General features: G+C 45.8%; 1 protein-coding gene across 2 annotated transcripts in view; it reads right to left on the reverse strand.

The window, feature by feature from the left end:
- GPR50 (G protein-coupled receptor 50) overlaps positions 1-24,152 on the reverse strand; it is a gene marked incomplete at its 5' end in the record, with an annotated part of 66,986 nt that overhangs the window by 24,816 nt on the left and 18,018 nt on the right. The window contains one exon of one of the 2 annotated variants that reach the window (XM_081897664.1): positions 16,915-17,071. The exons of the other annotated variant lie outside the window; for it this stretch is intronic. Within the exon in view, the coding sequence (XP_081753790.1) occupies positions 16,915-17,071 (157 nt within the window). Of the gene's footprint in view, positions 1-16,914; positions 17,072-24,152 lie in introns of those variants that run through there. 2 annotated transcript variants of the gene reach the window in all.

Raw genomic sequence — 24,152 nt, forward strand, 5'->3', positions numbered from 1 at the left:
ACTTCACTGAGGGCAGGTGCAGTCTTATGCTTAGGAGGATGAATATGGATTCAAAACTGTGTTTCCCTGGTTGTCGTTCCAACACTTCTGAGGCTGAACCTATGGCCTCCATCACTGAACCTTGCCTTTTTCCAGATTTTATGGAGCTTTATCCTATATGTGTGTATCCCCATTTTATCCCAGCACAGAATTTAATTTGCACACAAAGGACTGTGACTTTATTTTTATAGAAAGCAGAGATTTTCCTTCGATCACCCACTGAGATTTGTTCTATGATCCCAAGTGCTGAGAGACAATCAAAATGTCAGTCGCTGGCAATATCATTTTACACAGGGAATGCCTACTTTCCTAGAACAGCAGTCCAAATCCAGAAGGCCCCTGCAGCTTAAAGGCAATAAATCAAATTGGATTCTGGCCTCATTGAACCCACCATTTATCAGCAATCCTGATAGAGGACAGAGAGTCATCCAGGCTACAATCAAGGTGTGCTTTTTCATCCTGCTACTGGTAGAGAGTTGGGGAGGATTTGACAATGACAACAGAGAAGGCAATTACTAGGAAGATGGCTTAAAAGGAGTGTGTGTGTGTGTGTGTGTGTGTGTGTGTGTGTAGTCTTCCTATTAAGGCATAGTCCTACTTTGGTATTAAGCAATACATGGAAATGATGTGAAACCAAAAATAACCCAACCTCCTGCCTTTCTCCAAACAATAAAATCATAATATTAGTCAAACTGGAGATCTTTATCCATGTGTGTGAGAGAGAGAAAGAGAGGGAGGGAGGAAGGGAGGGAGAGTGATACTAATAGAATCCTAATCCCCTAATTATATATATACTCGGGGATTTCCACACATTTCTTTGAAAATGCTCAGGCAGACTCATGTCTACAGCAGAGTACTCACTCGCATTGTGCTAATTTAAGCACATTCTGTTTCCACTCACTTGTGGCAGGAAGAATTTTTCAACTTCCATGCCATCAATATTAAGCATTTTGTACAGCCCTTAAAAGAACCCACCTGTGGCATTTCAGGAGCGCCCAGTTCCCAGGAATGGTGATTCATGCATTGGTAATTTCAAGATTCAATTGTTTCAATGCACTGTTATGTGGGGCTGCCCTTGGCCCTGGTCCAGAAGTTCCATCCGGTGCAAAACACGGCAGCTACCGAGACACTATCACCAGTGCTTAAGAGCTTTCACTGGCTGCCTCAGGACCACGCAGGCTAGGGGAGAAACCAATTACACTTGCCCCGGGCCTCAGAGAGCTAAGCAACCAGGGGGCCCTGCCAGGAGCCTGCCAGACTATGCTGTCATGCCAAGAATGCCCCATGCCTCCAGCTGACCAGAGACTTAATGGGCAAAATGGGCATGGGCAAAATGGCCATGCTTATCCAAAATCTGGACCTGCATTACTGAATACTAGCATGTAGCTCATAGCTTCCAACATTTCTCTGATGGAAATAGGAACATCCTAAAGAAAAGGAGGGATTTCGGGATCAGATCAGAAACTGGGATGGCTTCTGTAAATCCGGGACTGTCCCTGGAAAACAGGGACACTTGGAGGGTCTACTAGCGTCAGATGAGATTAGACAACACTACCGCAGTGGTGCATGTCATGGACTCCAAGCCTGTCAAAGCCACATAATGCATCCATCCCATACATTCCCTATTTCTAGTCCTGAGTTATTTGATCTTCTATTTGGATGACTAGATGACAACACAAGGGCCAGTGTGACCAAAGGCCACACAGCAGGTGGGCAGGCAGGTATGATTTTGATTAGTGATTACTAACTTTTGAGCTTCAAAATATACTGTGCTGGAGATGCCGCAATAACATTGTTAATCCAAGCTACCTTGCCATGAAATCAGTATTTAAACAATAAAGCCACAACCATTCAACACAACAGTATGTGTGCAAAATGCAAGTCCTACTGTAAGCACACCAGAACATAAGCTACTCTATCCCCAAATGCATGAGTAAAAAGCAGCAAGCACAGTAATAGATGAGATCTGGTAGTTTTAAAGTAGGTGCAGTTAAGGTTGGCGATAGTGGCAATGGTTCTATATACTGTAATACAGGGGTGCGGGTGGCACTATGGTCTAAACCACTGAGCCTCTTGGGCTTGCCGATCAGAAGATTGGCGGTTCAAATCCCCATGATGGGGTGAGCTTCTGTTGTGTCCCAGCTCCTGCCAACCTAGCAGTTCAAAAGCACGTCAATGCAAGTAGATAAATAGGTACCACTGCAGCGGGGAGGTAAATGGCGTTTCCGTGTACTCTGGTTTCCATCATGGTGTCCCGTTGCGCCAGAAGCAGTTTAGTCCTGCTGGCCACATGACGCAGAAAGCTGTCTGTGAACAAACACTGGCTCCCTCAGCCTGAAAGCGTGCCGCTGAGTGCCGCAACCCCATATTCGCATTTGACTGGACTTCACTATCCTGGGGTCCTTTACCTTTACTGTAATATGTTTCAAAGACTGTAAAGTATTTTTGTACCTTGCTCATATGTGACCTGTGGCTCATCTGTTTTAGGAATACAATATCTGCGGGGTTTTCTGTTTAAGTATCTGACCGTACCAAACTATCACCATCTATTTTCTAAAGCCAGATTAAATGTCTCCATCTGAAGTGCTGAGTGGAAGATTGGCTGGCATACCATACCAAGCTAAGCTGTGCACATGTTCCCAGGATGTTGCATGTATGAAACACATTTTATTACTCTGTCGTCTGTAAAAAAAACAGGTTAGACAGCTTCTAATCAAACCGAGATTAACAGAACAACCTGGAATTGCTGAATCCTTTTATGAAATAAAATTAAAGAATTCTTTCCAGTAGCATGCACACTACGAAAGCTCATACTAATAACTAATTTAGTTGGTCTCTAAGGTTCTACTGGAAGGGTTTTTTTATTTTTTATTTTGTTTTGTTTTGTTTCGACCAAGGCAGAGCAACACGGCTACCTAACTGTAATCGAATCCTTTTATGTTAAGGTGCTCCTTGAGGATAAGACTGATACTATTACTCTGGCTGTAGCAAAATTTCTCTCACAGGCAGTAACGATCAGAAATCAGTATATGTGGACTAAAGCTCCTCTGTTGGTTAGCAAGGCCACTCTTACACATTAATAAATGTTGATATCATTGTTGTGCTGTGTATTTTGGATCTATGGATCGCAATAAAACTGTGTGGTTTTTTGCCACTCAGCAATCCCAAGGTGTGCATCTGGTCATTCCTACACAGCGCCCAAAGCAGAACATTACAGAATGATTATTTCTGTTATGTGCGTAACGAGGACCAATATGCCATGGACCTCTGTGCAAATGGATATGTCTATAAAAAGCCTTTGCTTGGTCTTGAAATGCAAAAGACTGGAACCTGCTCTTCACGCATTATTAGCCCTAAACAAAAACAGCCGTGCAAAAGCACCAGAGTTTGACTGGCAACCCCGCTAGGCAGAAGTGACTCAGCCAAACCTAACAATTTATCCCATTAAAATTCAATAAAAAGCAATAATCAAGTCTTTGTGCAGATTCCAGTAGCGAGCATAGCATTCTTGAAATGCATTGTCAAAATATTATGACACATAAATATCAAACCCTGATGTTCTTTTGTTTTGCTTTGTGTGCCTTTAGTGTCTGGGATCTCTCCTAGCATGGTAAATCCAGCTGCTATTGTGTTGTCTTCTGGACTGCGGATTATTACACAAGACGCGAATGCACGCCACATTTAGCTTGGCGTCTCTCCATGCATTACCTTTCTGGGTGCACACACCTCGGTGTACACATAAACATGCAATCTTTGGATGGAGCAAGTGCATATACCCTATGGTTAAGGATGTGATGAAACTAAAACAAGTGTACAGCAAAAGTATTCTGTTGCCAGGACCTAAATCTCAGGGGGATCATATTGAAAAAACATCTCAAGACCTGAACCTGAGAGTTAAAAATCCTGTAGATATTAGTTTAGATTTCAGTATTTCAGCTTTACTCATAGGCGAATCCTTCAGTTTCGGTTTCTCTCCATTTCTCATTTTTCCAATCTTAAATTCCCTTCTACATATTTCCACATCAATCTGCAGGGTTTTTTTAGTCCCTCATAAATGAATTCAATCAATTTATTATTATTATTAAAAAGAAGAATAGTCAACATATTAGTGCAGTTTTGTCCTAATATACACTGTTCTTTGTGCAATTTTGCCTAATATATACATTTTAGCAGAGCAATTTTCCCTAATGTGTTGCATTTTTGAATGTTATTTTCACACACAAAATGCACTTTTCAGTATACCTTAGCATATGCATTTTTGTGCTCATTACTTGGCTAGGGAACTGCATTGCAAAATTTAGAGAAGTGCATAATTTGAAGGGTGGCTGCCTTTCTGTTTGCATATTTTTTCTGGAAGCATGAACTAGGCAAGGTCACCTTTAAATGTGAACCATCAAATTTCTCCTCCAGTCTTACTCCAGCAATGTAGCTGCAGCAAACCTGGAGTAAATTCTATTTTGTTGAGGGGATAAACCACAATGGATGGGGTAGAGCCCCTCTGCTAGCTTCCTATCAGGTGGGTTGCTGCTGCTTAGCAGGAGGGCGATGTGGGAATGCCTGCATGGTACAAACACACCAGCAGAGCCCATTCAGTGCTACTGTTGGATCATTTGCACTGCGTCAACTTCCTCACTTGGTAAGCAGCAGTGACCCACCTACTCAGACACTAGAGTAGCTCTGCCCCACCTGATGAACCACTTCGGTAAAAATATATAAAAATATAATATTCCACAGTGTATAACCCTGCTAGAGGAAAAGGCAGCTTATAATTAAAAAGTGTGGATTCTCCTTTCAGTTCAAGTTCAGTGTAGGCTCAATTTAGGTTACAGTGGTACCTTGGTTCTCAAACTTAATCCGTTCCGGAAGTCCATTCCAAAACCAAAGCGTTCCAAAACCAAGGCACGCTTTCCCATAGAAAGTAGCAGAAAATGGATTAATCCATTCCAGGCTTTTAAAAACAACCCCTAAAAGAAGCAATTTAACATGAATTTTACTATCTAGCAAGACCATTGATCCATAAAATGAAAGCAATAAACAATGTACTGCAGCCACACACAATCAATCAATCAGTAGCTGAACTGGGTTCCACACAGTCACAAAAACAACAAAGAGCCACAAAAACGCAAAATAAATAGTAAAAACAGATAAACCTCAGCTTAACACTCAAATTGGAAGCGTAACACTCCAAACGGAGCACGTTCAGCTTCCAAAAAAAGTTCGCAAACTGGAAAACTTACTTCCGGGTTTGCAGTGTTTGGGTTCCAAGTTGTTTGAGAACCAAGCAGGCATTGACCTTAGAGCATTGGATTAGAACTGGGAGGACCCAGGTTCAAATTATCCATGGAGCTCCTTGGGTGACTCTGGATCACTGAACGTTGTGTGAGGGTTGTGGCGAGGATTAACCGGAGAGAGGAAACCATGCATGGTTCCTTGAGCTACCTGGTGGAAGAGTGGGATATATACATATGATAATGAACAAGCCAAGATAACAATTGCCACGCTACTGATTCCATGATAGTGAGTCATGATCTGGGCATGCCATGGATCTAGAGTAGCAAGTATGGTTTCCTGCAGATTTTGGACCAAAGCCACCCAGTTTGGCCAATGCTAAGAGATGCTGGAAGCAGTGGTCCAACAAGATCTGGAGGGCAACACATTGGCTACCTTTGCCATAGATCATCCATGAGATGGGGCATTGGACTGATATCAACTCATCAAATATGCTGAAATGAGAGCTGTGCACATGATACAAAAGCTTAAAGGGGAACCAGCTTGCTCCCCCAATTCTACTCCTACATTTAGGTCTGTCAAACCCCCTGCTGGACTCTCAGCAGACCATAAAAAATTCTGCTTGTTCTAGCTCTTCTCTCCATGCCATGGGGGAAGAGGGACAAAAGAAATCCTCTGTGTAGAAAAATGGGTTTCCCATGCAGGAAAAAGTCCTTACAGGGCCATCCACTGGGAAACAAAAAGGAGGCTTCTCTTCCTGAGCGAGTTCTCTGGAGAAGCCGTAAGGACTTGCTGGTGTGCAGCAAACTATTTCAAAGGTCCTGTTAAGAGGGCAAGCATTTGTTCTATTCCTGTAAATTTACTGTTGCATCTTCTCCTCTTTAAAGTAGTTTAATGCATTTTAATGACTGGATATGCCGCTTTGCAAAGTGGGGTGCTTATTATTTCCAGTCAAGGGACTGGAAAGCTTTTGAAATGAAAAACAACTTTTTTGCCTTTGTTAATTCTCTCTCTCTCTCTCTCTCTCTCTCTCTCACACACACACACACACACACACACAGTTCTCTAGGTTCCTTACAAGCTGCTGACAATCCCAATACTTGTAGCTCTGAAATGTGTTGGTTATCTTCAGAGGATTCCCTTCTCTCAGAGAAGCACTGCTGCTGCCAAGCGCCCATGACTGGAGGCTGCAAGTAGACACCAACCCCATGCAAAGTGAGACTGGCTCTGCCCCAATCTCCCTTTTTTGACATTTGCTAGCCAGGCTTTCATGAGGAAGCATTGCTCAGCAATCCTGGGAAGGACTTGCTTGCCTTATAATATGGTACATCGGATGCTGACTTATACTACTGACCCATCCAGGTCAGTATTGCCCCTCCCAGGCCTACCTGGAGGAGATGATGGGGACTGAACCCGGAAACTCCTGCATGCACAGCAGTTGCCCTACCACTGAGCTAAAGCCCATCTTTATGCTTTTCTCTAGCGTTGCCTCCTGAAAACCTCCTCTCAGTGCACCTGAATCCCCCCCCCCCGGAACAGTATGTGCCGCTTTGCAGACTGCACATTGATTTGAAATCAAACATCCTCTAATAAAAAGATTACCCATCATGAAAACCGCTGGACTAGCATGCATTGTTTGATGAGAGCGATTCTAGGGGATTATTGGTAGGGTTTAAATAGCCGCCGTGCCTGCTCATTTGTTTATTTGAGTTATTTATATCCACTTTTAATGACAGTTCTCAAGGCGGCTGACATGACCCAGGACTCCCAACTCCCCATCCTTAGAGGAAGAGGCTGGGAATACAGAGGAGTGTATCTCAGACCAGGCGCAGCCTTCGCCACCCCACCTTCCTCAGGAGTTCCAGCACCAGAGCAGCCCAGAAGCTGTGATAGAGGGATAAGAAATAGCATTCCCAGGGCCTGAATGTAGCCCCACAGGGCTCGGTCCTGAGCGTTTTGGCCTGCCTGGGATGTGTCCTTGATGCTTTTTCCTTCTCTGGATGGAGGATCGAGACAAGGAGGCCACTGAGAAAACAGATCTAATCCAGTAAGCTCTTCCTATGTCCTTATGTAGCAATGGCTTCCAACTTGGATGGCTTTAAAAGAGGATTGGACAAATGCATGGAGGGTAAGGCGGTCAGTGACTACTGGCCCTGATGGCTACGCTCTGCCTCCATGGTTGGAGGCAGAGATGATTCTGGACGCCCGTTGCTGAAAAACTTCAGGAGGGGGAAGTGCTTGGGTTCTCCTGACACCCTCAGAGGGTGGTGGGCTCTCCTTCATTGCAGGTTGCTAAACAGAAGTTGGACAGCCATCTGCCAGGGATCCTTTGGCTGTGATTCCTGCACTGAAGGGTGTTGGACTAGAGGGTCCTCGGCAGCCCCTTCCAATTCTGCGATTCTGTGTATAATTCTGCAGCCCACTGCACAAAGGGGAAGCTTACATTAGTAGCTCTGACCACTTTTACCTCTGGCCCACTCAGCACAGGCATGTGGCCCTCAACAGGTTGACCTGTTGAGAATGTGGCCCTTGGGTCCCCCCAGCCTTGCTCCTGATGAAGAAAACAAAAACGCATTCCGAATTTTAAGGAGCAGAGTGGCTCTGTGGATGTGCTCTGCATAGGGATTTGTTTTCAGTGCCATAAAGTTAAGCTCACACAGCTCTTTTGCGTGAAAATCAACTCCTGTTTCTCCTCTAAATTTCCTCTTTTCGGTTATCTAATTTAGGGAAGGGGGAGATATGCCGCTGTTGCCATTCAGCTGACCTGTGATGTTTCGATTCAGGCTCCCTTCCCCTTCGCAGTAATGGCAGCTGACAACTCTGCTCTTAGGATATCACAAGGGCAAACGGTGATCAGCTTTCACTGCCATCTGGATGGGGCTATTAAAAGAAGCAGGTCCAATTAAAAGGTTATTTGATGCTCCCATCACCATAGAGCCTATACAAAGGGACACTGTGCATTTCAGAGCAGGTAGGTAGATCTGAATTCCTGAGGTCTGGCAGCATCTTGTTCCCTCCTCTGTTCAGATCTGCTTTATTTTATGCTTTGTCTGAGAACTGAACTTGCCAACACACTAGCATTGAAGGAAACCTGCCTCTTAATTCCCATAGTTGCCAACAAAATTTTAAATATTTTCTTCCCCTTCTAGAATCAGGCATTGTTCAAACATGCTTTGCTCCAAGAATAAAAATATACAAAATGTAATAAAATTAAGTATCTGAATAAATGAAGGATTTTTTGAAAGATGGATTCCAAAGTTCTCTGAATTAAAAGAGCTTAGCATCTTCAAGTATTTTGTTGTTGTTACTGTAATGTGATAAACACTGGGATGCATTTAACTGAGATTTCTGCTAAGGGTCAGCAACTGGCAGCCTATGTGTGGAACCTGGCCCCCTGAGGAATGTAGCTTGCCTTTCCCCATCTTTCAATTCAGGGACAGAATATGAAGTATTGAAGTGGGCCTAGCCTTGGCACTCTTGTGGTTCGTCTCCAAACTCCTTTTTACCAGGATATCCTCTCAGCTAGTCACTAACAATCCAAATCAACATTAAGAAAGTATCTGTCCATGACAAGAAAGTCAAACTGGCTTCCACACAAACTGGCATTTCCCTTCTCCACCTCCAGGTCTACTGTATGACTGTTAACAGCTGCCAGATCGGTGTGCAGCTCCCCTTTGTGGTGAACCATTGAACTGCAGCACACAGCTTCTCAGAAGAAGAAGACCTTTAGGCTCTGGATTGACTCTCCCCAACCCAGCTGACCACTGGATCTTCCTGCTCACGCTGGGGCAACAAGATATCTTTGGTTAGCCATTGGACCTGCCTTGCCCACAACCCCACCTCCTAACTTGTCACATTCTGGTTTTAATTTGTACAAGGCAAAGGAACAATTCAATGGCAGATGCTACCAGAACAATCTCAAGCTTAGCAGGTGCCTGCAAAAGTCCTGAAAAAATAATGGGATATTCCGACCTTGTGACAGCATGCATTTCAGTTGTTTTAATACTAACTCCAAGAGTGACTATTTCTGAATGTACTCTAATCCGTTTTCCTTTAGCTCAGCCAAGAAAAGCAACTGAATCTTACTTGGAAAGTTATTACATACACCAATGACACAAAGGGGGAGGGAGTATAATTGGCTTTGCCAGCCCAGCTTCAACTCATGAGCAGAAGGTGTGTTTTCCTTGGCAGAAAACACACAACCACATCCCTTTCCCATGGTCAACAATATCCATCATCTAAACCTCTCCCAGGTCAGTACTTCCACCTGCTCTATAATAATCCCTACCTAGAGTGACCAGGTTATCACCTGGGTATTCCCCCTTTCCCAACTGAGTATCAAGTTTTAAAAGATAGGCATAAAAGCCAGGGCTTTCCCCATCAATCTTCACACACCTGTATCCTTGCTCACTAGACTCACCTGCATAGCTCCCCTGTGTGGTGGGCCACTGAATTGCTACTGCCAGCTTCTCAGTGCAAGAGCCACCTCTGGGCTCCCTCTCCCCACCCAGACCACTGAAACTTGGCAACAGGCAGTATTCTCAGGTAAGGGTCACTGCTGCCCGTGCCTGGCCCCTTTTTCCAGTACTCTAATGCACAGCTGTCATTGCAAGTGTCTACAGTGCCCAGTACTGATTGTGTTTCAGAGCACTGCAGGAAATAAGAACTGTGGTTGCCAGGTACATATCAGAGAAGAGCTGCCTTCATCTTCTTCATTGTTACCTGGAGAGCCTATCTGCCTGCGCAGCAGATATAATTAGGATGTGGAGGAGGAGGTGACATACTAAAGACCAACTCAAACTAGGAGTTAGGATGGAGAGCTTCCCAAAGCACCATGGGTGAATAGGCAGCAGGTAGTTGCCTTAACCTCTGGTTTAGTAGTCAAGCCCACTTTAAATAACAAGAGAAACAAAGCACTTCCAATCTGAGGACTTCACCTATGAATCTTCTCATTGCTCAGTGACTCATTGCTCAGTGACTGCCATGTTGAGTGACAAATTGCATGTGGGGCCAGAACTTTCGATCACCTTCCCAACAAAGTTATTTTGCACAAATGCAAAGTTTCCAAGGGCTGCTCAAGGAGGTTGCGGCAGCCAGTGTCAATTTGTATGTGTGAATGGGCCGTTGCCAGGCCTAGCAGAACTTCCCTCTCACCTTGCCTGGCAGCCTTGTGTCTGCTGCAGTGGCTGGGATCATGAGCAATAAAGCCCCAGATTCAAGCCTCACCAGACTCTCTCTCTCAGCCTCAGTCTCCCCGTCTGTAATACAGTGATAAGGAAACTCGCCTACTTTCCCCAGGTAATTATTGCAGGGATTATCTGGATTTTGTCTAAACACATGCAGCAACAGAACAAGGTGGGATGAGAAGGGGAGCCCAGGTGGAAAGGGTGTGTGTGTGTTATATTTTCAGAGACTCCACAGTGCAAAAACCTCCCCATAAAAAGGGAAAACCAGCACAGAAGCCAAAAGCCAGGAAGCCGGGGGTTCCCCACCACCCGGGGGTTCCCCACCACCAATTTGCAGGTAATTGTTTCCTCCCCCAGTTGGGAGAAGGATTCCAAAGCAATATCCAAAGTGGTACAGTCCATTTCTGCTGCATGCACAGGCCCAGCCTAGGACAACGTAGAACTCTGAAACACACAATATGAATTTTGGAGTTTGGGGTGTGTGTGTGTGTGTGTGTGTGTGTTGCAGCAAAGTGCAGAAATAAATAGTCTGGTAAGACGGCTAACTGAAAGAATAAATAACCTGAAGGCGTGATACTCCTGGCAAACAAAGCCATTCTGAGTACAAGCTGATATGTGGCCATCATGAAGTCATTAGTGTAACCAACTGAAGGCACAGCGCTAACCGACTGAAGGAGGAAGGAAATAATGCCTGAGAAAACAATCTACAGGTAGTCACTTAAGAACAAATCAGCCAGGGAATAGGATACCTTTATGCCTTCCGCCCCCTACTGGTTCTGGTAACTTATTGCAATTACTGTTGCTGTACCCTTGATAATGAACACCGACTGTTTTCAGTGGTTGTCGGTTCCCACGCTCCTTTGAAAGTCAACAAGTGCAGTGACAACAAGCGACAGGGTGGTGGTGGACGTGGGCGATTCAATCCCACGTTTCCCTGGTGCTGTAGATTTTACAGAGGAACTTGTGCTCAGACCTGGATGCAATGGCTAGAGCAGAGGAAAAACTGTAAGGGGCCAAGCAATTTCTAATGCTACAATCACTGGACTTGATAGCTGGTGTATAATTACAGAATACGAGAAACCAGGTGGCACAGTGCAGAGATGGAGGGGTTCTGTGGACCTTCGTATGTCATTCCACTTCAGCTCTCATCAGTCCCACTTCTTCACCCTTGGCAAAGTGCTAAATTGGGACCTGCTCAGCCATGGAACTAAGTGGGTGACTAGGGGCCAGTGACTGCCTAGCCTACCTTGAAGGATAAAATGGAGGTGAGGGAAGAAGCAGGTATACTACTGCAAGCTCCTTGGAGGAAAGGCAGGATATAAATGTTGCCCAGGTGAAGCAGCCCAGATCTTGAAGTCTATATCAGAGGCCCTTCTCTGTGTGGCTCACCCAAGTTAGGTATGGAGGGTGGCTGCATGACCTTTTCAGTGGTGGCTCCTCCCCAGGGAAACACGCCTGCCATTACCATTATCAGGGTTTTAGGCACTAGGCTAAGACCTTTTCCTTCATTCAAGCCTTTGGTAACTAAGGCCCCATCGGCATTATTTAAAGCAGTGACATACCACTTCAAACAGTCATGGTTTCCACCAGAGAAACCTAGGAACTGTCGTTTGTAACGGCACTTAGAGAGAGCTAAGATTCTGAGTGGTGCAACCATCAATCCCTCTTTTTAGGCAACTCTGGGGATTCTGACCCTCTGTGAGGAGAACAGCGGTCTCCTAACAACTCTCAGCACCCTTAACAAACTATACTTTCCCAGGATTATTTGTGGAAGCCCCCGTGGTCAAAAGGGGTGTGGCACTGCTTCAAATGTATAGCACAGATGCCTCTATGGCAGTCATGGGCATAGCCAGGATTTTTGTTAAGGGGAGAAGGACTTGATTGCGGGGGGGGGGCAGAACCGATGTGATTGGTTAGCTAGTTAAATATTTTTATTGTTTTACTTGATCTAGGGGGAAGCTGCCCCCCCCTGCCCCCCTTGGGTGGGATGCATAAGACTTGTCATTATTATGTTACTATACCTTGTTTTAAATTTTCTGGCTTTAATCGTTTTTTTTATCCACTGCTTAACCTCTTGTTCAGTTAAAGCCTTCTTTTTTTCTACTCTTTTTTTGCAAAATGCTCCCAACAAATGTAATAAATAATAGCAATGTTATATACACAGGGAATTAAGTTCTGCACCTCCTGCTCTGTTTTGCTCAATTGTCTTTTGCTTCAGTAAAAGAAAGAAAGAAAGAAAGACCCCTCACACTTACCCAACTTCAAAAAGTTTCACATATAAAGTTCCCAGGAAACAAAACTATACGAAGCAATTAGAGACAGTGCCTTTCAAAGTCTACAAAGCAATGTGAACTTTGTAATTGCCCTTGAGGAAGGATAAGGTACACTGGCACTTCAGTCTGAAATCCCAACCCTGCTCCTAAGAAGTGAGCTGATTATATACCTCTCCAAAGGGTTTTTAAACTGGAGAGGAGTGCCTCATTATTGGGTGTACAAATGGGACAATTGCAGCCTTCCATATGCTCTGTTATTATTATTATTTTTTTAAAGGAGAAAGGCAAGAGAAGATGCTGAAGAGAAGAAAAACATAATTTTGCCACAAGCTAGTCCTTTGCCATAAGAAATAAATGCTGGCTGGGAGGAGTTGCTGGAGGAAGATAACAAGCGAAGGCTCTCTGCGCAGAGGCAGAGCTAGCTGCTCTGGCACCTGGAGTGGCGCACATGCTGTGCACCCGGGGGTGGGGCTACCTGCCCGCAGGGGCAGGGCGAGCATCCCAGGGGGTGGGGGCGATGTCACCCAGGGCGGACTGCCCCCACCGCACCCCTGTCCTCCGCCAGTGTCTCTGCAGAGAAGTAAAGTTCCCATTTCATCACATTGAGGCTCCTCAACTCAATGAAACATTCAATATACCCAAAGATCAACTCCCTACAATTCTTCTCTCCCACCCCCCACCCCCCCGCATTGTTTTCTTTGCTTTCACTTGATGTCTGTTTTTTTCTCTCTCTCTCTCCCTGTCTCTGCCCGGTGCTCTTTACTGCTTCCCGGTGATTTAAAAACTGAATCATCCAGGAGATTTCAACCTTAGGCACACCTTTTTAGCAGAATGGGTCCTACTCTCTAGTCCTGAGATGCTCAGCTGTGTATTACAAACATAGGCATGCTGCACACACAAGTTTCCTTGGTTAGCTATAGGCCTTTCTTCAAATTACTTAGGGGTTTACTGGGAGAAGGACCTTGGTGGCTGACACTGCCATGCTGTCAAAAATTAGGCTCTTCCTGAAGCCTTGAGAACTGAAAGCAAATGGGACAGAACAAGGGTAGGAACCTTTTCAGATTGAAGAGGACATTCCCCTCTAGGCAATGTGCCAGGAGTAGGCAAAAGTGGGCAGAGGAATCAATGCAAAATTTACCTTTGTACAGTTGGTTAGGTTTCTACAAGCAGGCACACACCTTTTTATCCTCCACCCAGGTACGTACAACTCATTACAGTGGTACCTCGGGTTACATACGCTTCAGTTTACAGACGCTTCAGGTTACAGACTCTGCCAACCTATAAATATTACCTCAGGTTAAGAACTTTGCAGGATGAGAACAGAAATCGCACAGCAGCGGTGTGGCGGCAGCAGGAGGCCCCATTAGCTAAAGTGGTAGCTCAGGTTAAGAACAGTTTCAGGTTAAGAACGGACCTCCAGAACGAATTAAGTTCTTAACCCGGTACCACTGTATCGGGGGGGGGGGGGTGTTCCCAGCCAGGGGGGGAAACTACTCCAGGAGAGTGAGGGCTGATAATGGGTCTGGTTCTGGAGGGTTTGTGACCTGGGAAGAATCACAAAGGCCACATGACGAGATGGGGAGGATTTGGCCCCTGGGCTGAGACTTCCCCATCCCAGAGACAAAGACAAACTGGCTTGCTTAGTGTGATCCATAAGCCTTTAAAATGGTCCCCTAAGGCAGAGCTTTCTAAGCTCTTCATGTCTGTGTTTTAATTGTTTATTTCACTCTTATTGTTTAATTTTGGTGCTGTTGTTTCTTTCTCCTCAGTGTCAGTTTGAGTAAAAGTGTTGTTATTATTCTGCCAGACATATGTGTGTGGCATTTTACAACATACACGCAGGCGTTTCAATCTGTAATTCAACACAAGAAGGAAGAAAAGTTTAGACGGCATGAACAGGGGAAGAATATGCAAATTATTTCAATCATCTGTACTTTTAAGCTTAGTTAAATCAAATAAATACAGACAGAAAAATGAATGAAATAAATTATCATTCTTGGTATTTGCCACCAGTCTGGTTTTCCCTCACACATCTGCACCCAGACAGAGACTTTAAAGCTGTTGTCGACAAGTTCCCTTTCACACCTACTCCGATTTGCCATCCTCAAAGCAATCTCATGGTCAATTTATTATTGGAGGAAAGTTGGAGTCAAGAGACTCTGGTTCCCTCTTAGGGATCTCATCCCTGTCTAAAGATCTGATCAGATGCATTGCACACACGCCAGGAAACGTTTCTCTGCATTGCACTGTCTCTGCAATTCATGCTTGTGTGTTCCGGCTATTACATTTCCTACAGATCCAGGGTCCTTAGACTGTGCTGAGCCTAAATCTTCTTCTAAAAAGCCCCTTTTTCAGCTCTCACCCTACATGCAGACAGGATTTTATTTCTAAAAACCAGAAATGATGGCTGGGCACACAGAGGTTTCTCTGAAGACTTGTTTTCCTAATGGGACTCCAGACAATGAGGGGGACGCTCTGCACAAACTCAGGGGCATGAACTGGAACTGCACAATCTTATACATATACAGTGAGAAAATAAATTCCACTGAGTTCGTGAGACGTACTGCCAAGGAAGTGTGTTTGGGAGTGCAGCCCAAATCACTTTCCCTATCAGCTGTAGATTGCTTGCACGGGCTGGGGGTTGGACTAGAGGACCTCTGAGGTTCCTTCCAATTCTGCAGCTCTGTGTCCCTCCTCTGCCAAAAGGTTTGCAATTGGGGGTGGGGTAGAAACATTTGTGGGCTAATTTACAGTGATGCCCTAAGCGAAAGGTGCTTTCTCCCTACTTTCTTTTGGGAACAAAGAAGGCAACAATAAAGGGAAAGGAGGAACTGGAACGTGCGCACTCAAAGAAGCCCCGAAGTGGAACATAAGGAACATAGAAAACTGGCTTACCAAGTCAGATCATTGATCCATCTAGCTTAATGTTGTCTGCACTGACTGGCAGCAGCTCCCCAAGGTTTCAAACAGGAATCTCTCTAAGCCCTACCTGGGACTGAACCTGGGACCTTCTGCAGGTAAAGCAGGTGCTCCAGGACTGGGCTATGACCCTTCCTGGAACGGGACGTGCATCTTTTTTTGTGTGGTTAGCACTGAGTACTCCAAGAAGGAGGGCAAACTTCCAGGCCAAGCTAAAAAAAGGGGTCCCTATAGACAAATGGCAACTTAAGACTGATAGCTGCTGCTGCTGCAGCAGCACATAGTGCTTCTTTCGTCTTGTTTGCACGGGGATGTTGTATGCACCCTCCTATACCTTTAAGTCACGTTCTTTCCCTTAAATAATCCTGGACACGGTAGTTTGTGAAAGGCTGCTGGGAACTGTAACTCCGTGAGGAGTAAACTGCAGTGCTCGGGATTCCTCGAGGGAAGAACCTGGGTGTTCTTATAAACCCGTACGCAAAAGCAGAGCTCTGGGGTTTTCTTCTGAGTAAACGTGCCTGTAACCTTGAGCAATCGTAAATGCGCTTCTTAGGGATCAGGCAGCCCCCCCCATTGAATAAAGTGGGAATTGCTTCTCTATGGGCATGCGCTGTCAGCTATGGGTTTTTCGGAAGCCCTGGGTTTGAAAACCGGCTGTATCATTAAACACACGAGGTGCTCTTCGCTAGGAAATTCCCTCTGAGCTAAGGTTACCAGACGTCCCTGTTTCCCGGGGACAGTCCCCGGATTTACAAATCAGCCCCCATACAAAATCCACTGAGGTTGAAAAGTGTCCCCGGATTCATTGGGGAAAAAATCTGGTAACCTTACTCTGAGCTTCAACTCTCTTCCCCGCCCCGCCCCATCCCGTAATATGGGAGTGGAGGATAATAAACCTGGGCTGCCTTACAGAATTGCTGTCAGGGATTATAAAGTCAAGTAGGTGTGAATGACTTTAAACACTTTAAAAGCCAACTACTGCAGTAAACATGCAGTAAACCACTATGACCTGTCTCCCCTTGATGTACATTATTGTCTTACCAAGAGACGAGACACTTACCATACTTTTGTACAGCTGGCGGTCAGAAATGCAGGGGGCATTTGCCCTAACAGGGCCACACAGACGGCCCGCGCCCTCCGGCACCTTACCACGTGCTGGCCTTCGGAAGTGCTGGTTCCCGCATAATCCCTCCCTGTCTTAGCAAGAGGCCCTTAATCAGCGGGCTGGAGACAAGACTCTCACTTCCCTCCCATGGGCCAAAACTCACCGGCGTTGCGGAGCTTGCGGTTCCTCAGCACGGACATGATCACCAAGACGTTCCCCAGGATGTCCACGACGATCGTGAAGATGAGCACGGCCGCCAGGGAGTGGCGCGCCTCAGGGTGGAAGCGGCATTCCGGGCAGCTCGCGTTGTTGTCCAGCATCTCCCCGCAGCTCCGGCGCCGCCGCCGCCGTGCAGGTCCCGAGCAAGGGAAAGCCCTCCCCGGGACTCCCACCCCATCGGCAAAGAATCACCCGCGCCTGACTGCCCGCCCGCGGCGCGCCTGCAAAGCCTGAGCCGCCCGGTTCCCAACTCCAAAAGTTTAGCTAGCCTGGAAAGAGCGACGGGTCCTCCCCCTTTGTGCCTTCCCCTTCTTTCGGTAAGCGTCTCAAACTACGCGGGGTAGCATGGAGGCGGGCGTTTCTCCCGTCACCTGCCTTTCCCGAAGCGCCGGGAAGGAGGTACCCAAACGTTGCGCTTTTGTCTCTCGCAGGCTGGCAAAAAAGACAAAAACGCACACAGACGCTCACGCCCCTATTTCCAGGAGCGTCGAATAAGTCGGGAAACCCTCCCACCTCAGAGGGCGCCTCCTTGGGCTACCCTCCTGGGACAGCGCGGCTGTGCCCTCCTTTCCTATCCTTGAGCCGTGCGTAAAAATGGGGACTTTGGAGAAGCTTGTTGGAATACGGCAAACGCTAGTTTGCCGTGCGCCTTGCAGGCTTTCCGCGTTGCGCGGAGCTGGGGATGATCTACTGCTCTCTAGCCAGCTGCAAGGATTGCAGGCTCAAATATGCTTTCCCACTTCTACCTGTTCCTCCTCTGCCACAGAAAGGAAGGGAGAGAGCCAGGATGGTTAAGAGTGTTGGTCGTTCGCCACTTAGCCATCATGAAGCTCATTGGGTGACCTTGGGCCAGGGACTGCCTCTCAGCCTAACCTGCCCACACAAGGTTGTTCTTAGGGGAAAATGGGCAGTGGGAGGGGACCCATGTGACACCCCCTTGAGTTCCTTGGAGGAGGGGGCTGGCCATACAATAACAACAGGAATAATAATGTGAAATGTGAATGCTGTCCATAGAGGCAAAGTGCCTTCCATATTGACTCTTCCATGCCTGCTAAAGATAATCCTCTTCCAACAAGTCTTCTAAAATCTCAGTTGGTATCTGTCTTCAATCTGAATTGATTTTAAGGATGTGCTGATGTTTTAAACTGGTTTTTTTTAATATTTAGAGTTGTGTTTTAATTGTTTTAATATATTTAATATATTTTTATTGCCATGCAGCGCTCAGCTGGTAGGGCACAAGACTCTTCATCACAGGGTCCTGGGTTCAAGCCCCGCAGTCGGCAAAAGATTCCTGCATTGCAGGGGGTAGGACTAGATCGCCCTCAGGATCCCTTCCGACCCATGAGTCTATGATTCTACCTTATTATGCAGTTGTTCTTAACCATTTTATATGCAATTGTTTTTAACTTTTTTTGTTTTTGTTTTGTTAATATGGAGTAGAAATCAAAAGGTCTGCTCGCTAGGAGAAATGCAGGATGAGGATCAATAGTGAAGGGGCACATCCAGCACCAGATACAGGAATTTACACAGTAAATAGCGACACTGAAGGCAACTTCAGTTGAAGGCAACTGACAGAGCTATCTTTAGCCGATATGGCACGGGCGTGCAAATATCCACCCAGCACCCCCAAATTACCATGGATAGTGTTGGGTTGGCTGTAGCTGCACACTGCCAGCCATCTGGGGGGACGCAACTCTCCCCCATGCCACTGCGGGAGAGTGATCCTCTCAGAGGCTTAGGAGTGAAGTTGCGCCCCTCCCAAGCCACCTCGGGAGGAGAGTGATCCCCGCAGATGCTTGGGAGGCTTGGGAGGCAAGCTGTGCCCCCCCGGGCACAGCTGGCAGGGCGCAGCTGGCAGATGTGCAGGGAAAGGGGAGGCTGCCAGCAAAGCCACGCAGCTCCCCCACTTGCTGGGGCACCCCTGAGAGGCTGGTGCCCTGGCACGACGCACCACTAAGCCCTATGGGAAAGACGGCTCTGGTGACAGAGGCCCACAGAAGCAAAGGGAGAAAAGGTTTTTTCTTTCAAGCTTTCCGTCCTTTCGGATTCCAGCAGACCTTCAAGCTTGCGACATAAGCAAGCATTGCAAACCCAAATGCTGCAGCTGTGCCACCCAGTGCAAACCTTGGAGGAGATAAGATCCCTGCTGGATCCATCTAGATCCATCTAGTTCAGCCTTCCTCAACTGATGTTTTGGCTCCCATCAGCCAAAGAACCCCACACACGCACAATGCAGAAGAAGGAAAAATAATTACCACCACCTCTTTCCCCCCCACACCTCTTTCTCCCCACATCTTCCCAACGAGTCACACCAGTGTCTCAACACCAAATGTAACTGACCTATAGACAGGACTCTATGAACTAAAAACAGAGATGTTAGATGTACCTTTGTTATCTGTGGAAAATCTTTCAATGGAAACAATTATATATACGAAAAAAATGGTTTCAAAAGGTGATGAGACTTGCAGGAGGGGAGAACGCTGCTACATTCAGGTCCTGCTTGCAGGTTTCCCAGAAGCCTCTGTTTTGCCCCTGTGAAAAGCTGGAATAGATGTGGGACCACTGGCCTGATCCAGAAGGGCTCTCCTTTTGTTCTTGTGAGATGGTGAGATGAGACTGGGGTGGCTCAACCAACCAAATTAATTTTAACAGGGGCTGGTCCAAGACATTTTGCTACCTGAAGTGAAGGGCAAGCCTCTCCACTGCACATACCAAATCCAGTCATATTGGCCTTTGACACTCTCCTTAGCAATAGGACCATGTTGTCTGCTGCACCTGAGAGCAGTAGGCTAGTTTAGCGGGCGAAGGGAGGCACACACAGGTCTGTCCACTCCTTGAATCTCAGCATTTGCCACCTGAGGCAGATGAATTATTCTGATTCATGGTAGGACCGGCCTACCAATTAAACTTGCATATTTGTAAAACAAACATTCCAAAGTGGGGGGAAAGCAGCCTTTTTATTTTTAGATACATATGTATGTGCCATCAGGCATATCTCAGAAGAACTTACTTTGTTGTGTGCAAGAAAAAGGGAGATCTCTTTTTTAAGACAGTGTTTTGGCACCTACCATCTTTGTAGATATTTGAATTAAAATTCCATATGAACAAACTTGAGCCCAATTAACCAGGGCAGCCCTCATAATAGCATTTAAGGTTGCCTCCAGATTATCAGTGTTTTGTAGGAGGGAGTCTAGTGCATTATGGAATGTTAGGCTTGTGCAGTTAAGGTGGATTGTCTTGCTGAAACAAAGCCACTTTCAAAAAAGGACTTTTGCAGTTTGGAAAGTGACAGGGATGAAAAGTGTGCCAATGAATCAGAAGGAATGCCCATATGACTACCCTGTGAACAAATCAGTACAACTGCTCAGTAATGTTCAGATATGATCTAACCTCTGCCTAAGTTTTGTTCCAGGAAATCAGGATGAATGATCAATAAATATGGTGGGCCTTAGGAAGATAAGGGATGGGCACAATGAATTTGGAGCAACAAGTCTGAATATCACCTGTGTGATTTAGTCTTTATCTTCGCAAGTAGAGGAGGAGTGGGGAACCTCTGGTCATGGGCCAATCTTGGTCCCCAGTGGGTCCAAATTTGGCCTGTAAAGCCATTTTTCAAACCCATGCCCAACTGTCAATCAAGTAGCATCCCTTCGATAAGTGGGTGAGATTAGTGGATGGGGTGATCAGGGATCTGGTGTGCACAGCCAAAACAGCTTCATCTCCAACTTTCAACTGGTTAAATCCTGCTCAGACGACTGCAGAGATCAGGGCTGAACTCTCCGCTCAGTCCTTATCAGTACTTCATTATGGCATGAGATGATGGACAGGGGTGGTGGTGCTATGCACCTGTCAAAGTTGCTCCACGTAAGCCAAAAAGGTTCCTCACCCCTCTCTCAGCTGCCGCACCCTGCCTGCTCCTCTCCCCTCCCGCAATTGTCTGTAGGAAATTTGGCACATTTCACAGCATGCCCTTGAGCACATGCTCCCTCTCTCGTTCTCATGTTGCTGCTTCCACTTCTCTTCCACTCCCAGATACTAATTTGCATTAATTAATCATCAGCTAAAAATACCACCAGTGTTTATCTTCATCTTCAAAGCACGGGTCACATCACCCAGGATGCTGGCACTTATATTTAGCACCTAGTCCTCCCCTCCCCCTCTCCCAGAAGAGGAGAGTTAGCATTTGTTTCTCGTTTGCAGGTGCTGTTCAGCATAATCTAATATACACTTCTCTTTTAAAACACACACACACAAAAAAAAACCTATTGCCTTAATAATTGCTCTAGCACTTGGCCATAGAGCTGTTTTGTGGTGCTGAATGGGGGAGAGAGGAGAGCAGTGGTGAGAAGACGTGAATGGGAAGAGGTAACCCATAAAACAGATCAGAAAAGAATGAGGCAGCTTTCGGAGCCCCCGAGGGAATATACATTTCACCAAGCAAAAGTGCTGGAAGTCTCAGAACACAGGATAGTTTATCCTGGGAAGGAAGCTGTTTGATGGCGCCACCGTGTGGCCTTTAGCAAACTTGCTCTTAGATTATTGTTGTTATTATTCAGCACAAAATTTGTGAGAGCCTCTCCCAAGGGGCTTTGGGGCCCTAGGGGATTCTATTGCCTTGGGTGGGAGGGGGGACGGAACCCTGGAGAACTCTTCACTCAGAGCAGTTTAGAGCTCTTCTGAGATCTATTAAAGCAGTTTTTCTTCCCTGTTAATCTCTCTATCATCAGTTGTGTAATTACCATCCCCCTTAAGTCAATTATTTCACTCCTTGGCTCACCATTGGGGAAGCCAGCCCCATAAATGCTGTCTTTTCCTTCTTTCCTTAAGTTGCTATGACAAAGGTTTGCCTGCAGGTTAGCTCACCTTCTTCTTTTGTTCTTTATTATTATTATTATCATTGATTTTTAATTTCCAGCAACAAAACATACTTGTACGATGAATACAGAGTTTAGCAGCTTACAGAAAAGAAAGAAAAACAGAGGCTGGTGGTTGTAGTTTTTGATGTTTCAAGAAAGGCAATTAAATAAAAGTGTCTCTCCATCGTGTTCTGTGAGTCGATGGAGGGTGAAAACCATTTTGATTGTCTTAACAAAGTCAATAAAAGGATACCATGTCGTACAGAAGGTGTGAGTCCTTTACCCCCCAAGATCAATATTCTTTTTGTGAAATGGTTAATTTGTCCATAAGCACAGCATCCCAGGCTTGCAAAACTCATGCTTCAAAAAGATTTGCATTAAAAGTTTTCTAGTTTTTCACAATAACTAATCTAGCTGCAGTTAATAAACGGATGTGGTCTTTATTGGTTGTGTACTTAATCTGATGAGTAAAATTAGATAATTGGGCTCTTCTTTATGCTATTCTTGTTTTAATCCTGTATAGAGAATTTTAGAGTCCCTTGTCATTGTTGTTGTCATTTAGTCGTGTCCGACTCTTCGTGACCCCATGGACCAGAGCATGCCAGGCACTCCTGTCTTCCACTGCCTCCCACAGTTTGGTCAAACACATGCTGGTAGCTTCGAGAACACTGTCCCACCATCTCGTCCTCTGTCGTCCCCTTCTCCTTGTGCCCTCAATCTTTCCCAACATCAGGGTCTTTTCCAGGGAGTCTTCTCTTCTCATGAGGTGGCCAAAGTATTGGAGCCTCAGCTTCACGATCTGTCCTTCCAGTGAGCACTCAGGGCTGATTTCCTTAAGAATGGATAGGTTTGATCTTCTTGCAGTCCATGGGACTCTCAAGAGTCTCCTCCAGCACCATAATTCAAAAGCATCAATTCTTCAGAGATCAGCCTTCTTTGTGGCCCAGCTCTCACTTCCATACATCACTACTGGGAAAACCATAGCTTTAACTCTACGGACCTTTGTTGGCAAGGTGCTGTCTCTGCTTTTTAAGATGCTGTCTAGGTTTGTCATTGCCTTTCTCCCAAGAAGCAGGCGTCTTTTAATTTCATCACTGCTGTCACCATCTGTAGTGATCATGGAGCCCAAGAAAGTAAAATCTCCCACTGCCTCCATTTCTTCCCCTTCTATTTGCCAGGAGGTGATGGGACCAGTGGCCATGATCTTCGTTTTTTTTGATGTTGAGCTTCAGACCATATTTTGTGCTCTCCTCTTTCACCCTCATTAAAAGGTTCTTTAATTCCTCCTCACTTTCTGCCATCAAGGTTGTGTCATCTGCATATCTGAGGTTGTTGATATTTCTTCCGGCAATCTTAATTCTGGCTTGGGATTCATCCAGCCCAGCATGATGAATTCTGCATATAAGTTGAATAAGCAGGGAGACAAAATACAGCCTTGTCATACTCCTTTTCCAATATTGAACCAATCAGTTGTTCCATATCCAGTTCTAACTGTAGCTTCTTGTCCCACATAGAGATTTCTCAGGAGACAGGTGAGGTGATCAGGCACTCCCATTTCTTTAAGAACTTGCCATAATTTGCCTTGGTCGACACAGTCAAAGGCTTTTGCATAGTCAATGAAGTAGAAGTAGATGTCTTTCTGGAACTCTCTAGCTTTCTCCATAATCCAGCGCATGTTTGCAATTTGGTCTCTGGTTCCTCTGCCCCTTTGAAATCCAGCTTGCACTTCTGGGAGTTCTCTTGCTTGGTGGTCCCTAAATGTTCATGCCACTGCCTGCTTGGTTCCATCAATTAAGCCCCAGTGTCCCCTACCCACCTCTCTTCCTCCAACTGGGGCCACCCTGTTCATCCTTTTCTAGCCTCCTTGACTCACCTCTGCACCTGACTGTTGAGATGACAGTGCACCAGTCCATCCTGGCAGAATTACAAAAAAGAAGTGTTGCTTATGTATCTATTGTCAGCATCATTCCATGAGTGTGCGTGGTGCCTTGCAAAGTACAAGAGGACAGGACCCTGCCCTGGAAGGGATTGCAAATAAAACACCACACAGAAGCACAAACAGCAGAAGAAAATGAAGGAAACAGAGGTGGAGAACCCCAGCATCACTCGCAGCGAAGACCTGGTGAAAGTGGGTGTCCCCGCAGACAGGATTGGAGGGCCCCGATCTAAATGTAAATGAAATGAAATAAATGAAATAAAATAAACAGGTGAAGAATATAGGGAATGCTCTTCCTTGTTAAGGCCCGCCTGGTCCCTTTGCTAACATCTTTTCGGTGTCAGACAAAGTCTTACCTTTTTCCCTCCAGGTTTTTGATGGGCTGAGCTG

Source organism: Podarcis melisellensis, assembly GCF_964234715.1.
Source record: "Podarcis melisellensis genome assembly, chromosome: Z".
In the NCBI taxonomy this organism is placed as follows: domain Eukaryota; kingdom Metazoa; phylum Chordata; class Lepidosauria; order Squamata; family Lacertidae; genus Podarcis; species Podarcis melisellensis.